A 17,739-nucleotide genomic window follows, 5' to 3' on the forward strand; every position below is an offset into this window, starting at 1 on the left:
ACATTTGATGTAGCAGTTTCCAGGTCCATGATTGCCAAACATAAAGTGATTAATTTCTATAACACGAGCATAGTGACATTTAGGGCTTTTTGCTTGTTTTTGCATCACTAGATGTTTTTTTTTCCCCTCTTCTCATGTTGACTCTTCCCATTTTAATTAAGCGCTTGCAGCATCCATCGTTAAAGCCGTTGTGTGTTGAGGGTGGAATAAATACAATATTCATTTGATATGCCTTAACTGAGTCATATTTGTAAAGTTAATGGATGAAAAAGGGGAAATCAGGTTTGCTTCTTTTGAGGTTTTCTACGCACAAGGCCTTAAACGACGTTCGCTTCGTTGGTGACACAACTTAAAAAGTGAGATACACGTTTTTTTTGTTTTCTTTTTTACAAATCAGGAGGAAAAATGAAAGCAGTCTGAGCCGCAGCTGCTTTCAATAGTAAACACCATCCTGCTCTGGTAAAAGCTTAATTCAAAAATAAAGTTCATCAAACATGAAGTCAGAAATCCCAAATCTATTGATAAACCGTATATGTAACTTGCTATGTCTTCATTTTTTTTTTTTAAATTTTAAATATTCATCGTTTCTGCTCACACTCCAGCTGTCAGTGTGAGTGTGAGAGGAGTTTCTATCCTCCGCGCTGCATCAGAGTGCTCGTGTTAAATGTCAGAAATGCTTCAGTTGAGACGAGGAAAAAGCTTCGTGTTCTGAGCAGACGGCTGACATCTTTGTCCTCCGATCGCCCCGACCTCAGAGCTGGGCGAGCTGTGATTGGCTCTCATCTCTTAGACTGCCCTCCCAGCTGGACACCCGGGAGAGGATTTGATTGGCTGACGGTGACCGCAGGGTGGCAGGCTCTCAGTGTCAGGACTGTATCGTTCCCTTGAGGTACCACATCCCTGCGTGGCTGCTGCAGCACTCCTGGAACAACAAGGCAGGTGCTCAAATGAACATTGACATAGGTTTTTAATTAATTAAAACATACTTATGAATATATATATTTCATTTCCTTCCTAAAGTCCTTTTCCGCTAGATGCCACTAGTGAGTCTATCCTTTAAAACCAGCAGTCCTCTGGGCTCTCTCACCTTGAGCAGCCGGTCAATCTCGGCCTTTGAGACGTCTCCAAACTCCTCTGCCAGTCTGGCTTGTACCATGTTCCTCCTAACGCGGTAGTTCTTCGTGAACAGGTCAAACAGCAGCCGACGGTGCTGCGGGAAGGAAAAGAAACATGCCGATGAATGAATTTATAGGAAGAGTTACATATTTTGGGGAATACGCTTAGTCGCTTTCTTGCAGAGAGTTAGATGAGAAGATAGATGTTGCTTTCATAAGCCCCTTAAATATGAACCTAAAATAAACAGGTGGAAACAGCGAGCCTGTCGCTGTCCAAAGACGACAAAACTCATTACAAAAACAGAAGAGTTTTTTTTTCAACCTTGTGTCACTGACAAGACTCCAGGACTGCGTCTCGCCAAGAAACGGTGCACAGGGAGGGCTCAGCCTCGCCCGTGGTGAACCACAGAGAGCAGAGGAGAGTAGTAACACAGAAGAGACTCTCACTGAGCGGAAATGAAACCAGTACACATAAATTAGGTCAATAACGTGAATAAACATAGTCTCTACTGTGTTTTGCTGTCACTTATGATCACACTACTCTAACTCTGCTCTCTGTGGTTCACCGCGGGCACGGCTGAGCCCTCCATGTGTACGCTACACACACAAACACAGCGCAGGATAGTATTTTATCTTAGTCTTTAGTCTTTTTGCTAAGCTATCCATCTCTTTACTGTAGTGTATTTACCATATTGACATCAGTCTTTTCATCTAACTCTCTCTCAGCAAATAAGTGTGATGACAAACTATGTCTGAAGGGAAACAGCAACACAGATGACCGCACAGAAACAAGTTCTGTCTAAAGTCATCTTTAGTCACCTTGATGATTATAAAGAAGGAAGTCTATTGCAGACGTTTGCAGCTGAAATGCACTGAAGACCACAAAGCATCAACTGTCATTTCCTCCCCATTTGCAATTTAAAGAAGAAAAACGAACAGGAGAGAGAGATAAAAAAAAAAAAAAAACCCCAAAGCTATGCTGATTCAACAGAAAGGTGTCCTCTTTTCTCCTGTGTTACGTTGCAATGATGCAACGAGCCTACCACAACAAAACACTGAAACACGCTGCGAAGGCTTTTTTAAAATTCAGGTGAATTTCAGTGATCGCTGAAGGTTTTGACATGTGGTCTGGGGTGTGTTTCAGCTGCAAAATTTTGCAAGTAGTGCAAGATGGAGGATATGAAGACGACTACAGGAAGCCGTGTGTTTACCTTGTCGAATTCCTCTCCGGTCTCCCACAAACCAAACACCTTCTGTTCATCGGGGGATGCTGTGCTCTGAGTAGGAAACTGAATTTAGAGGGGAAACAGCAAAAGTTAGAAAAACATTTGACTAGGAGGTTGCCACACAAAACTACAACATGCTCTGAGTTTGAGCAGGGAAGTAAGTAAAAGTCTCTCTTCTCAGCAGTCACAACTATGAGATTCTGTTTCAAATGATGTGTACGGCGTTTATAACAAAAATAATAAAAGCATGCATTACTCATCGAAACCTTGATTCAAGTGTGCAAATATCATTTTAACTAATAGTTAAACTACTTGTATGTTAAACTGCTTTCCGTTCTCAGACACCTGCTTTGTCTGTTCATTTTATCTCTCACCCAAACGAGAAGTCATAACAACAACAACAGGCCAAACACTGCTGTGACCAGAAGGACCACTGAGCATCCCCAAAATAAAGGATTAACCCTCCAGACACGACCTGCTGATCTATAACTGATCTATGAACCGTCTGGCATCTTAACAATAATGTTTACAGCGGCACAGAAGTGGAGTCACCCGATTCCAGATCTGCCTACGTTTGCAAACAACCTCCTGGCTGAACCCCTCGCTGAGCAGTAATGAGCTTTGCTTTGAGGCTAACAAGCTGTTGCGTAACAAAGATGGCGCCCGTCCATTCCCTCCCCCCAAGACGCTTCAAATCCTCTAACGTCAAGGATAGAGATGGGATAAGACCTAAGCCAGGACAGGCCTGGTCCTGGCAGGAGACCTGGCTGCTTAATGAAACAATAGGACATGGCACAGACCACGCCACTCCCCACCCTAAAAGCACCAAGAAAAACACAGCTAATAGACGACTGATAACAGACCACATCAATCTATATTAAGCCTACAAACATCGACCTTAGTCAAAACACAGAGGACACACCAGCAGACCTCAAATACACAGACGGATCAGGTTGCTCCAAGAACTCGTTTGGAACCTGAGAACTGGGTTTGCATTGCTTCAGTGCACCGACTCCTTTTCATGCAACAAAGCACTCACAAGCAAATCGACCGTTAATGTCGTTATTCTGTTTGAGAAAACTGATATCTGCATTCAAGCTGCCGGCTAGAAAACCCCCTTATTCAGCAGCCGCAGGCACTTTTAACGAGACAGTGACCAGAGTAGCAGCAGCAGCAGCAGCAGCAGCAGCAGCTCTTCATTCAAGACAAAAGGGGAGACTGTAATCTTGATGCTTCAAAACACGCTTGTGCAGGTTAAAGAGGTTCATGAGTTCTGCTCTGCTCCTAAGGTGCGACCTTTGGTTCAAGCCTATTTGAACAAATCAGTTTGCAGTTCAGCAAGACGGGATGAAAGTCATTACATAATCCAGCCTCAGAAATGACTGCGGTCAGATTAGTAGCACTGTGTCCAAAAACACGGCCTCCTTATTTAATTGCAACCGCCGCTTTGACGTAACAGGGTCCTGCTTCATGTAGGGCGATTTGATAATATAAACATATGTATATATATATATATATATATATATCATAAGATAGAAATCTGTCCACAAGTAGAAATAGTTCTATACTGTTTCTATCAAGGTATCAATTCTTGGTTATTTTATAAATAGAGTTTCTCATTGAATGATCACACTATTTGCTATTTCACAACATACATATATTAATATAAATACATTAGTGCTGTCAAAATTAAAGCGTTCATTTTTGAAATAATTTAAAATATTTAAGGCATTAAAAACATTAACATGATTAATGCATTACTGTCTTTCAGAGGCTGTAGGAGGGCTCAGTTTTAAAGCTAGAGTGAACATACTGGTATCATATGAAACTAGATGACCTAAGGCATCCACTGGTACCATTTCATGATACCTTGTCTAGAATAACACTCCACTGTGTCAGAATCTTTCCTTGTTCTCTTTTTCATATTTGCTTGGACTTTGCTTAGACTTTGATGAAATTCAACTGGCACTTGATAATCATTTATATTAGTGCATATAATAAATTATTGCCTTCTAAGATTATATCTAATTATAATGGCCTCAATGGTTTTGAAATTCAACTGGCACTTGAACATATAGTCCTGGGTTTTGTTATTATTTCTGTTAAGTGCATATAAGAAATTCGGCTTTCAAGCTGACAGTCTTGATGCTTCTACTGGAAATCTGTGATTCAACAAGAGAGAATCTGTGTTCAAAGTTAAAAAGATGCTATTAAACTGTGGTATTTGAATTTAAATTTACTTCCTTGGTGTTTATTCTACATTAATTCTGTGATTTTACATTTTAATATCTATTATTACAAGCTTCAATATTAAACCTGCAGTGCGGAACTTTAACATATAAATGAACGTCCGTTATATTCCAGCCGTCGCCGGACGAGTTTGCACTATGCTGATTAAGCCGATCACCGTCAGGTAAATCCTCTGTATAATCACAGTTGTATACAGAGGTTTTAATCTGGTGTCGGGTTTGACATTCCTGCGCTGGCCAGATGAATGCATACAGCACATGCTATATGGGCGGAACATGTGCACTAAAGACCTCCATCGGCCAAGTCAGCTAACTTCCAGATATCTTCTGATTAGCTCTCTGCTAACTTGAGGATAATAATGAGGATAATTTAATTTAATCATGTGGCTCTTCAAGACATTTCACGGGGGTTTTGTGACGCTCAAAACAATTTATCCACCTTTTTACAGCCGCAGCAGTAGATAAAAAAAAAAAGAAAGATATTCAGTTTACTATTATAAGAGAAAGAAATCAGAAAAAGGCTGGAACCAAGGAATTTTGACATTTTTGCCAACAACTTAATTATAAATAACTGATTATGTTATTATGTTAACTACTCAGTTAATCGACTAGTCGTTGCAGCTCTAGTGGTGACTACGCTGTTTAACAGGAAAGTTTCAAGACAGAGAAAACTGTTGCTGCCATTCAGAGTTGTAACTTCCTGCCTCAAAGCGATATAAACCGCTGTGCAATGATTTGGTGCCTGATAATCCTTCAAACTCATACCTTTTGCAACACAACCTCACCAATGCAGCCCTTCGCAATGTTTTTCTGGACTACTGTCAGTCTAAACACAGCGACGCGAGCATAAATTCCAAATGCTGAGATGAGTTTATAGACATGTGACTAAACAACACAAAAGACTGAAGAAAGGAAGGAAAACAGGAGAATCCGGACTTCCAACTGGACTCTGGACATCCAAAAACCTTGTAAATCCTGAATTTTGCCCACATTTCCTCCTTGAATACTCACAGGCACCATTATCTGTTTGCACTGGCAGGACAGTACAGCGTCCTGTAGCATGCGGTCCGAGATGGAGTTAAAGACACCGTGCCCCGCCGGCATGGAAGCCAGGTGGAGGTTAAATAGCCTCTTAAACTCATTCAGCGTCAGTACAAAATGCTTCCTGAAAGTCTTGATCACAAAGTTTTGCAGCTCCTGGGAAGGCGTGTTGGTGGGACTCCCTCCGTTACCGTTAGTATGATCGAAGCTGGGGGAGGTAGTGCTGGGGTAACCATTGATAGAACCGTTGGGGATGGAGGAGGACGGGGGAGAGGAGGTGTCCATAGGTTCGTCTTCCCTGTCACTGACTGGTTCCTGTTTGATGTGGATGCTGCTTCCTGCTCGTTTGGCGTCCAGGTCCTTTTGTAGGGACGCCTGTTTTTCTTGTGCACGATCTTGAGCCATCTTCAGGCGCTGCTCCCCGCTGACATGGACAGCATCTGGAAAACGACACATAAAGACATCAGCTCAAGCAACATCGTTTCTGCTGCATGTTTAATTATATTAATATATTAACAGTACAACACACCAGGCTGAGGGGAATTCTTTGGCATGAAGTCTTCTTTAGAGAAGTTAAAGACCTTTTCCAACCTTCAAGAAAAAGAGAAGAGATTTATACAAATTAATCTTGATAAACAGTCCACAAAATATATAATAGCAAAAGAATATTCTGGTGAATGGAGGCTTCTCTAGAAAAAAAAACTCCTTGTTCCTTAATCATCAGGAAGTCTTCTGGCTTCTGAGTATAACCTACTTGCTCTGGATGCCAAGCCACAGCATGTGTTGCCTGTGGGCAACATCTGGGTGTTTCTTAATGAAGTCTTCATCAGTAGGCAACAGGAACTCCCAGCCCCGGTTTATCCGAGGCACAGCCACATGCTCCAAGAACTCCTTCACGTCCTCCGGAGGAAGCTGAAAGCGACACGAGGAGGAACTTGTTAGTTCAGTTTACCTGAATGAACGAGACGTTTTAATGTAGCCTCAAGGTGACAGAAGCAAGCTAGAGCAGGTGTTCAAAGATGCTCTCCTTCACCTGGGAGACGCTCAGTGCAAATCACAATGAGCATCTCCCAGGTGGAGGAGTTTGTTTTTGCTTAGACCACAATCCCAAAAGAACTCCCCGCCGGCTGTAGCTGTAATATGTCTGCAATAAGTTTTAAAATGAGAAGAATACGCTTGCCATGTGACAAAGCAAATGCAATTTCGCACACAAATTGATTGGGTCCAAAAACAAGTGAAATGTTTCCGTTTATCACATCTCCACAGAAAACTTCCTGTTGAAAACCCCAAGGGGCTAATTTGCTATAAAATTAGCCTCCCAGGCAACCCATGTTGTGAAGCGGAGTGATTAAACTCGGCAGACAACGTTCATGTTCATGCTGTACGGATCAATTCACCAGCCACAACACTGAACAGAAGACAAAGCCCCAGGTGGTTTTGTCCAGTGACCATCTAATAAAGTTAAGCAAGACGACTGCACCTTTAACAACGTTGACAAAATTCTACCATGAACAGGAAGTAAGAAGACAAAAAGAAAAAAAGGGAGCAGGTGAAAGATGTAGACGATATGCTCCGTGTTCTGCTGCAAAAAATGTCAAATTCTACTCAAATAATATTAAAACAAGCTCACTAGAGTTTCAAAGTTTTGACTGCAGCCTTGTGGAAGATAGATCAGTGAAACTACTCAAACTGCAAGATGTCCAAACAAAATTTACCTGCCAGGCTTTAAAAAGTTCAACTTCACTACTGGCTTGCAATTTTCAAAACAAAAATGTTAAAAATTACAGAAAATGGTTGCAAACAACCCATTAAAAAAGCTACATTTAATTTGATTTGAACATTGAGATGCTGGTGAGGCTCCTTGATTAAGATGCAAAGCTCGCTCAGAAAACACAAGCTCTTAGGCCATGTTAAGTTTTACTAAGCAGGAATATTCTGGTGAATTATTATTTTAGACATGTTCATCCTTACTTTGATGATGGACGTAACCTCCTTTCTCATCAAAGAGCGTTCCAGAGTGAACCTCCACATCTAAGAAGGAACGAACAAACGAGTCAGCATCATGTTGACCACACAGAACAAATCATCAGGCTTGTTATTGGTTTAATTTTGAGTAATTCAGTAACAAACAAAAAAAAATAAATAAATAAATCAGTGACAGCAGCTCACCACAAAGTCCCTGCCACGACAGAGCACTTCAGCAGGGACGCCGCTGTGAGGACTGCAGGTGTTTTTAGGATACAGAACATCACTGGAAAAAAACCAACAACATACAGAAACATCACACATCTGCCAGGCCGCTGTGTTTTATGTGAATATGTTAACTCACAGAGCACACAGGTCTTACATCTCAGCATGAGCTGCGGTTCAGATTAAACATTTACACTCATTTAAAAAGTTTCTGTGAACCCTTTTTTTTTTTTTTTTTTTTGGACATTTTAGTCTTGAGTTAATCTGTGTTGGAGCTGCTGCATTGTCTCACCTTTTGACAACCCAGTTTCCCTGAACCAGCAGCGCCACCTGCTGGATGCAGCGCAGCACTGCGGTTGAGTCGGTACCGGAGGCGAGCAGGCCCATCAGGTTCGCAAATGGCATCACTTTGACTAAAGATGAGTGGAGACATTGAGAAGGAAACATTTCTGTTAACAGGAGGTCAAACAGTCTGAATGTTAAAATGGTGTAAATTTGATGCAGTTCAGGACATGAAAAAAAGTCTGCTGGGTAACAATTGCTTTAAACCTAAAACAAGAAGAGTGAAAAACCATCCTCTTGGAAACAAAGCAGCTGTATTCATCATTACTAATACTTTGATGCACCCGTCTGGCACAAACACAAACTGCACTGACTTAACAATCTGCTGTTTAAATAATCGGAAATACAGCATATGTCACAAATGATTGATTTCTGAAAAAAAAACACAGACGTGGCAGCCCTACTATCTGACAGATGTGTGATCGGTTTTATCTAAATGTGTTAACCTACCGTTCTTCATCAGGGTCTTGACTTGCTCGCCCAGCGGCAGAGTGCGGAGTTGAGCCATTGAAAGCACATTACTCGGACCTACAGGCTTCACACTAATATACAGAAGAGCAGTTGGAGAGAAAACAGTGTCAATGACTCTTTGAACCTGTTTAACAAACTTTAATCTTTTGTCAGAAGACAGAGGAACACTTACACTTTTTCTTCTGCAAGAGGTGGCATCAGCATTGCAAGGTACTCCCTAAGAAAATAAAGATAAAGCAGGTCAGAAGGAAAGCATCAAGAATGAAAGAATGACAAAAAAAAAAGAACTAATGATCCTTTTTGGTAGATTATTTACTTTTTAAAACAGCATCAATGTACTCAATCACAGCAAAAACATCTCTAACCATCAAACATTTACTTTAATTCATATATTTGCAACCAGACAAAAAAAACAGAAGTTTGGTGACAGATAATATTAGATTTTTAAAGTGAGGCAAGACAATCATGACTTTGTATTACCAAAAATCAAAAGAATACAGTACAGACAACTATTAAAAATAATAATATAGAGTGTAAGTAATGTAAAGTTCATTCTCACTTAGGAGTTTTGACCAGTTCAGAGTTCTCTGAGGCGTCCACCGACTGGCAGAACAGGTACTGCTTTTCATGTTCTGAACGGCTGTCCTGAATTTAAAAAAACATGACAAAGACACAACTGATTGCGACAAACTCTTCATGTCAACGTCTCCTGAAGATGAAGAACAGCTACAATACTATCAGATAATGTTTCCAGCAGCCTTTTATTACCAATCAACAGAAGACATACGTTAAACTAAATAGAGGAAAGTAGAAGCTCCATCACTTTTGATATTACATGGTGTAAGTGTGTATTTTGGTGAAGGTGATTACATTAAAGTTTAGTACACAGTGTGGTGTCCTAATGGTGAGTGCGGCCCTTACCTTGACTCCGTGGTAGTGCAGGTGAACCCAGGGCTCTTCTGCCTGCTTCTTCTGGAGGAATTCGTACGACTGGATCCTCCTCTGCCGGGCCTGCTCCGACTCGGGACGAGCAAACCTCACCTGGAGAGAAACGCGCAGAGAATTTTAGATATGATGGCTTTACATGTGGGCACAAAGTCAGAGCTATCATGAGTTTGTGAGAGTGAATGTGTGCACAAGTTTTTTGGTTTTTTTTACCGTAATGGCTTTGGCTTCCTCCTCAGCTTCATCCTGGGAGGAGTCTCCACCTGCAGACAGAAGACGCATCATTTAACAGTCATCACACCTTTATTGTATCAAGTAAAGTTGATAAAAGCATCAAACTCGACTGTTTTATGTGTAAAAAGTGTCAATAAATCAGCACAACCAAGGGATTTGCCTAACTAATGAGTATTGGTGCTATTTTTTTTTGAAGAAAACAGGAAAAAGACAAAAGAAATAGTGATTTCTGTTGCTAAATTAGTTTTATAATAACATTGATAAATGCATTTTGCTCTATTTATCTGAGGATAATGTGGAGGGAAAGTGAGATAGTTTCAAGCAGATGATTTTCTGTTATCACATCAAATAAATGCAACATACACTAATCTCTCTTTCTTGTATTTTATTCTGGAAAACATGAAAAACAAACTCACCTTCATTGGCTGCCTCCCTTTCTCTGGTTTTGTTGTCGGCCTTGTCCAGGTAAGAGAAGCTGGGTCTCATCTGCAGGATTCCCGTCAGAGGTGTGACATGAAGCTCACCTGTTGACATCGTTAGGAAAACAATTAAAGACCTAAATCCTGATTTTGAGCATCAATAATGACAGTGGTGGTTGATTTGTGGACTCGTGTTAGTAAGTCATGAAGTCAGTCATATTGACATATTTTGTTATCTTCACTGTAAACACAGAACACTAAAAAAAGAAAAGATAAGAAACGTTAACACTGATAAAGATTCAAATGGACTCTGTCAACATGTTGGCGACCTTTGTGGGTTTTTTTTTTTTTTTTTTTTTTTACAAGAGGCAGAGACACAGTTAAACCAAAACACAAACATGGCGATACAGCGGACTGAATAATCAGACCTTTGCGGAACACAGCAGCAGCGTATCTGGAGGTGTTGGTGGTGGCCTGGATGGAGGAAAACGTCTGTTTGTCCATCATTTTCCTGTGGAAAAAAAAAACAAAGAGAAGAAGAGTCATTCACTGTGCTGTCTATCTTGCTGCAAGAAGGGTGAAATCCTGGAAAACTTTTGTCCATTTTGATGAGCCTGATGCCATTAAAGAGCGTACATTTATCACACTGACTAAGGGTCCTTTCACAACTCACCTGGTTGGTTCGGTTCATTTACGAGTGAAAGCAAAGCAGACCGACAACAGGAATTTGTTGTAGTCAACATGTGAAGCATGAATTCGAAAGCTAAACTACTGTTAAATCTATCTGTTGATCATCAAGAAAGTAATCTGTATAAACCATTAGTGAAAGGATATAAATATACAAGATCATTTGGTAAATCATATGCACATCACCACATGAGTGCAAGGATTTCCTCTTATCAATAACAAAGAGGAATAGAGTTAAAACAGCAGTGAATTGTGCTTATAACTTCTTCCGTGTATGTTGGCGGTCAATGAAAAGAGTGTGAAACGCTTAGCGGCCACACAATAATTATCTCCTGTGATATGGTACAAGATCAAGAGCAGTCATGTTATCTAATTACAGTTATCCAGGGACGCTTCTTTTTTGTTCTGTTTATATCTGTCGATGTAATTTATGACATATGAAGTCTAGTTGTAGTCATGAATACTATTTTTGTGAGCTCTTTGTTACACCAGAGGTTCAGTAAAGTGTTGCATGACTTGCCAACCTGTCCAATGAATGAGTTACCTGTCAGGTTATGTGACTTTATATTTACTCTTCTTGGTTAGTTTGTAAAAAAATAAGAAAAATAAAAAAGTCCATATGAACACAAACCAGACCAGACTAAAAGACAGCAGATCAACTGAACTAAAAAGGTGTGAAAGTGACCTAATAGGACACCAGCATACAAGGGGTTAATGGTATACGAAGATTTAACAGTGGACATACACTGAATATGTGTTGGTTTCATCATAGGAGGTGCCATCCACATTCAGAGCGATCTGCTCTCCTTTACTGCGACAGTAGTTGGGACTCATCGTGTTTATGGCCATTTCCAACTCCACCTGTATAACGTGTGGTAGAAAGAACATTTACCAACACTTTCAGAGGAAACAGAAATCCTTTAAAAGATGAGCTGTACGAAAAAAAAAAGCCTTTTTTACCCTTTGCTGTTTGGGTTTGATCTTAGCAGTTAAGTGGCTGACATCATCATAGGTCATAGTGGAGGGTCGGACAGGGTACTGCGTCAGAAAAAAACAATACAGGTGATTAGTGACTCATGACATTAGATAATTTTAGAGAAGCTGCTCAAAAACTGACTTGTCCTCATCAGCATTAAGTACAACAAAGGAAACGCTTACCTGAAAAAGATACAACTTATCTGCGAGGCTTTTGGCAAGATACACATCAATCTGAAAGACACATTGATCAAAGTTATTCTCTAAGTTTGCAAACTGGTAGATATTCTCATTCATGAAGCCGTGACCACAAAATCACTGATGTTTCTCGTGCTTAATTTAGATCAAGGCAGGAAACAGTGACTGGGATGGAAAAAATAGGACAAAAACTACAAATATTTAAGTTTAAATGTAAAATCACCTTTTTGCATCTGGTGGCAAGAAAACATGGTGATAGTGTCAAATTTGTGTCAAATGTCAGATAATATTTAAAAAAGGCATGTCACATTTTCTGAAAGCCTAAAGTGATGCCTTTAAATGTACTGTTTTGTCTGACTAACAGTCTAAAACTCGATCACATGACACATGTTCGCTCCATGCCAGAAGTGATACCTAAAAACTAATGTAAAAGGACAAGACTGGCATTATAAATCCCAAGAAAAGATTAAACCAACAGTGCTTTAGTCTCTCTATACTGACTAAAGCCCCTTTCAGACATGCACCCATTTACATCAGTCTCACTGGAAATTTACCATGTCGGTCTCACGTCTGAATAAGCACCCTGGTCACATGTACGTGGGTCGAACCGAGTAACATTTCCACTTTCAACACGACACAAGTCTGAATTGAATGCAGTCAGGTTAATGTAAAGGCTGCAGCAGCACAACGTAAAACGTGCAGACAGAGTAATGCACATCTTGTTTCACCTTCTACTGGAGCAGAAGAAAAACAAACCTCTTATAACCAAAGTAATAATGATATTTTCAATTTTAATTCATGTCAACTCCACGAATTAACACAACAATCATCTACAGTACGTCTGAATGACAAGAAGCCATCACTTTGAACAACTTGGTTAAGACAACAATGTCACATATTCCACTTAAGTCTGAAAAGGGCTTATTTTCTTAAGATGTTACATAAAGAGGAGTAAATAGTGCATTTGTTGGGGACATGTTTAGTGCACTAGTGAGTATTTCTGGCTCCAAATAAACTACAGTGCCCATGTTCATAATAATGAAGGAATATGTCAGGAATATGGTGTGGTTTATTTATGTGTTTAAGGGTCTTAAAACAACAGTCAGGTGTCTATATGAACACTGAAAGAGGTTTTCCTCGCTGTAACCATTCCTCCTGTTCATACTGGCTGTTAAAAGATCCCCTTCAAATGTGCTTTCAATGTAAGTGATGGGGGACAAAATCCACAGTGTGTCCACATAGTCATTAGGTGCCAAAATGCATTTAAAAGTTTATCTGATGCTTTTATGAGGCTTCAGCAGTCTGAGTTAGACATATCAAGTGAATATCTGCCACATTTACAGTCTTTTTAGCATCAAATTCCCTCTTTGTGTTTCCTCTGACCATGTTTCCCTGTTGAGCTGTGGTGGAAGTATAGTATCGAAAAGAGGGAATTTAGCACTAAAAAGACTAACATTGAGAAAGATATCTACTGGATTTGACGAACTTGGATGGTTGAAGCTTCATATTAGCCTCAGATAAACTTTTAAGTACACTTTTGCACAACAATGGAGGTCTATAGCACATCCAGTCTTTTCCTTTAACCAGCCCATACGTACCTCTTCTATAATGGGGTCATCATCATCCCCGCTGGCCATATTGATGTGAGCAGAGCGAGGAGGGGAAGAGGAGATAAAAGAGGAGAGGAGCGGCAGCAGATCTTAGAGATCCAACCTGGAAACAACGAAACACAAAGTCAGAGTCACAGGAATTGTATTCTACAAACACAAGCTCCTACCAGACCAAAAAAAAGATTGGTAACAAAGAAAACAGATGACAGGCAGCTGCTGCAGTAACAAGAACATCACCAATGTGTCTCAACATATCAAGGTTACATCAGATCTCATTAGGATGTTTGTCTGGGTGATTCAGGTTGTCAGTCCTCTATCTTTATTTCACCAAATATAGAAAGTAAACCATGAAAACCCCTTTAAGTTAGTCAATAGCCAGACCATGATCAAGCAGTCTGTGAGGTAAATCTCACATGATGTAAGAATATGTAATCCACATTAAATGACTCTTCATCATGCAAACACTATGTAACAAATGTTATATATATAGCTAACACGTCAGGCAACGATTTCTGACAATTATAACACTCATTGCAGGTCATTGTTCCTAAAAATAAGTCCTATTACTGGCTACGTTAGCTTCATTAGCAAGCTGGAAAACAAACAGCCACTTGTCACAGGCCTGCACCAACACTACGGGTTAAAATATAACTCGGATACAAATCTAAACACCTGTAAAAGAAAGCAGGACAAAAAGCAACACGCTCAACATTTCCTCTTTCTATAAACAATCGTATGAGCAACGAAACTAGCTGATAGCCGGTGGTAGCTTTGCCTTGAACTAGCAGTCAAGTTAAGCGTAGCATTTGTTAGCTTATGTCAGTCAAAATACCACACGGGCCTGTTTTTTACGCGTCATTTTCTCTAAACAGCATCCCGGTTAGATTTCGCCCTCACCTGCACACTTCAGCCCAGAAATGTGCTGCGTTGAAGGAGCAGAAGGAGTGTCTTAACTCCGGCTAATGCTAACCCAGCTGAAGTCAGTTAGTGTCGGTACCATGTTGACTCCACGCAGGCACGTGGGGAGGAGCGCGTGCCCATAATGCACAGCGAAGTCCAACGCACAGTGACCGTTATTTTAACTGCAATGTCGTATTTTTGTTAGCGGTTACAGTTGAGTGTGTTGTATATACATGTCATTTAACTATGTGGAGAGTACAGCAGATTATAACCACAGGGTATGAAAAAGACTGATGGCAGCGGTGGGATTCGAACCCACGCCCCCGAAGAGACTGGAGCCTTAATCCAGCGCCTTAGACCGCTCGGCCACGCTACCTTATGGAAACATGCATAGGAATCTCACCATAATATTCGAAACAAGTCAAATATGAAAAAGTATTGCATAGTTTTTCTTTGCACACCTTTCACTTTACACCTATATCATTTATATTTTGCCCTAAAACCCCGAAAGGTGATTTTTTTTTTTCCCCCTTGTGTGCACAAGTTAATTTACTATAAATTCATACGTGTCTCTAACACAAAACCCGACAATTTCAGATGCACACAGCCACCATATAATGAAGAGAATTCAGCTGATCAAGTTTCACCTCGGGAAACTTGCATGTAAAGGAAGAAAGAAAGGGCTGCAGGGTATCCAGACGAAAATCCATTTATTAACAAGTTGTAAATGGTAAGTGGACTGCATCTAGCGCCTCTCTAGTCTTCCGACCACTCAAAGGGCTTTACACTACGTGCCAACATTTACCTGTTCACACACACATTCATGGAAGAGACTGCCATGCAAGGTGTCAAACTGCTCATCAAGAGGGGTTTCTAATGTTCATTCACACACTCACGCATCTTCGGGAGAAATTTGGTTCAGTATCTTGCCCAAGGACACTTTGACATGCTGGGGATCGAACTACCAATCTTCTAATTAGGGGACAACCTGTGCTTCCTCCTGAGCTCAGTCTCCTGCAGACTTTTTTTTTCATTAATGACTTGTCATAGATCTCAATGAAGTGGCATTTCAGGCGTGTGGGAACCTCACCCAGAAGAGGGAGACTGTAACACCCTCCTGGAGCCAGGCCTGGGAGGAGAGCTCACCTGCGAGCATCTGGTGGCCAGACCTTGACCCATGGGGCCCAGTTGGGCACAGCCCAAAGAGTCGCCCCCCATTTGGGCCCACCATTTGCAGGGAGAGAGACTGAGGTTGGGTGCGTTGCCAAACGGGCAGCGGGCTGGGGCAGGAACCTGGACGTGCTGGTCACAGCCATCGTAAACTAGGTCCAGCTCCTTCCCTGGTGGGGATGGAGCCGGAGCTAGTGCAGGAGGTGGAGTGGTACTGACTGGATATAGTTTGGCACACCTCTACACACAGCACCCACTCTGGAACCAAACTCCTGGAGAGGGGCTGAACTCTCCTCTTTTCTGGAGTTGCCCAGGGTGAGAGGCAACAGGCGCAAGTGTGGGGATACTCACAAGTCCCTGGCTGAATGCAGCAGTGTTGGAGTTCTTCCAGCAGAACGAGAAGGTCGCTTCTTTGTGACTACATGTTGCTGGGAGGAAGACTCTGACTGTTGTTTACGCATATGCAACGAACAGCAGTTCGGAGTATCCGGCCCTCTTGGAGTCTCTGGGTGGGGCCCTGGATGGGGCGCAGCCCTGCAAATCCAAAGTTCTGCTGGGGAGCTTCAACACTCACGTGGACAATGACGGAGAAACCTGGAGGGAGTTGACTGGGAGGAACAGCTTGCCTAATCTGAACCTGAGTGGTGTGTTGTTACTGGACTTCTGTGTTAGCCATGAATTGGCCATAACAAACACCATGTTCGAGCATAAGGTTGTTCATAAGTGTGTCTGGTACCAGAACACCTCAGGGCAAAGATTGATGATCGATTTTGTACTTGCGTCATCAGATCTCCGGCCGTATGTCTTGGACATTCAGGTAAAGAGAGGAGCAGAGCTTTCACCACCTGGTGGTGAGTTGGATCAGGTGGCAGGGAAAGCAGCTGGACAGACCTGGGAGACCCAAACGAGTAGGGTGGACTGGGAATGTCTGGCAGGCGCCCCTGTCCATGAGGTCCTCAACTCTCACCTTCGGAGGAATTCCTCCTACATCCCGGAGGAGGTTGAGGACATGGAATCCGAGTGGGCCATGTCCAGGACCTCAGTTGTGGAGACAGCTGCTCAGAGTTGTAACTGGAAGGTCATCGGTGCCTGTCGGGGTGGCAACCCGAGAACCCACTGGTGTCCACCAGCAGTGAAGGAGGCCGTCAAGCTGCAGAAGAAGGCCTTTCGGGTCTGGTAGGCCCAGGGGTCTCCTGAAGCAGCAGATGGGTACTGAAGCTCAGGTGGTTGCTGAAGCAAAAACCTGGGTGTGGGAGGAGTTCGGGGAGGCCATGGAGAAGCACTTTTGGTGAATTGGGCACCTTGATAGGATGCCTCCTGGACGCCTCCCTCTGGAAGTTTTCCGGACATGTCCAACTGTTATGAGACTCTGGAGCAGACCCAGAACTTACTGGAGGGATTATGTATCTCTCCTGGCCTGGGAATGCTTTGGGATCCCCGAGGAGGAGCTGCAGGGCGTTGCCGGGGAGAAGGATGTCTGGGTTACCTTACTCAGTCTAATGCCACCACGACCCGGTCCCAGATAAGCAACAGAAAATGGATGGATGGACTTATCAAGTATAACTGCAGACCTGATGACTTATCAGAAAGTGTGAAAGGTTCAATCTTTCTTTGGAGTTAGGCTCAGACTTAGGGGTGCAGTTACACTTTAATGGCTCATAATCATTTATGTTTTGGAGTGGTCAGACTGACTTATCTCTAGACATCCCGATGGTCTACTGACAAAAAATGCTTTATATTTGTTGTCATGGTGGTAATGCTAACACTCAATCATTAAAAAAGGGTTAAATGTTTCCCACACATGAATTTATAGTAAATTATTTGTTCTCACAAGATCCAGATCATGTGCACACAAGATAATAACCTGTTCATAAAAGATAATAACTTGTTCCAACAAGATAATAACTTGTGCGAACAAGATAAAACAGTATCACCTTTTGGGACTTTGGTGGCTCCGTACTAATCTT

At 41.7% G+C, this 17,739-nt stretch overlaps 1 protein-coding gene and 1 non-coding gene across 2 annotated transcripts; both read right to left on the reverse strand.

The window, feature by feature from the left end:
* Positions 1-568: 568 nt before the first annotated feature.
* polr3e (polymerase (RNA) III (DNA directed) polypeptide E) lies at positions 569-14,787 on the reverse strand. Its single transcript, XM_044337719.1, has 21 exons — positions 14,600-14,787; positions 13,691-13,805; positions 12,078-12,128; positions 11,880-11,957; positions 11,665-11,780; positions 10,661-10,743; positions 10,230-10,337; positions 9,793-9,842; positions 9,556-9,675; positions 9,194-9,279; positions 8,807-8,851; positions 8,614-8,705; positions 8,114-8,234; positions 7,801-7,882; positions 7,603-7,662; positions 6,386-6,543; positions 6,161-6,222; positions 5,602-6,071; positions 2,327-2,404; positions 1,088-1,210; positions 569-922 (listed from the first exon to the last, which is right to left on the reverse strand). Exons 2-21 carry the CDS (start codon positions 13,727-13,729, stop codon positions 866-868), a joined length of 2,079 nt encoding a protein of 692 aa, XP_044193654.1. The 5' UTR covers positions 13,730-13,805; positions 14,600-14,787; the 3' UTR covers positions 569-865.
* A 109-nt stretch (positions 14,788-14,896) lies between these two features.
* trnal-aag lies at positions 14,897-14,978 on the reverse strand. The gene has a single exon. It is a non-coding gene; the product is annotated as a tRNA-Leu (tRNA).
* Between the last annotated feature and the right edge of the window lie 2,761 nt (positions 14,979-17,739).

Source organism: Thunnus albacares, chromosome 20 (assembly GCF_914725855.1).
Source record: "Thunnus albacares chromosome 20, fThuAlb1.1, whole genome shotgun sequence".
In the NCBI taxonomy this organism is placed as follows: domain Eukaryota; kingdom Metazoa; phylum Chordata; class Actinopteri; order Scombriformes; family Scombridae; genus Thunnus; species Thunnus albacares.

Coding starts and splice junctions, on each gene's coding strand:
- polr3e (XM_044337719.1), bottom strand. CDS start 13,729: ATGGCCAGCGGGGATGATGATGACCCCATTATAGAAGAG. Junction 12,129..13,690: donor ATGACCCCATTATAGAAGAG/GTACGTATGGGC, acceptor TGTGTCTTTCAG/ATTGATGTGTATCTTGCCAA. Junction 8,706..8,806: donor CCTCTTGCAGAAGAAAAAGT/GTAAGTGTTCCT, acceptor TCTGTATATTAG/TGTGAAGCCTGTAGGTCCGA.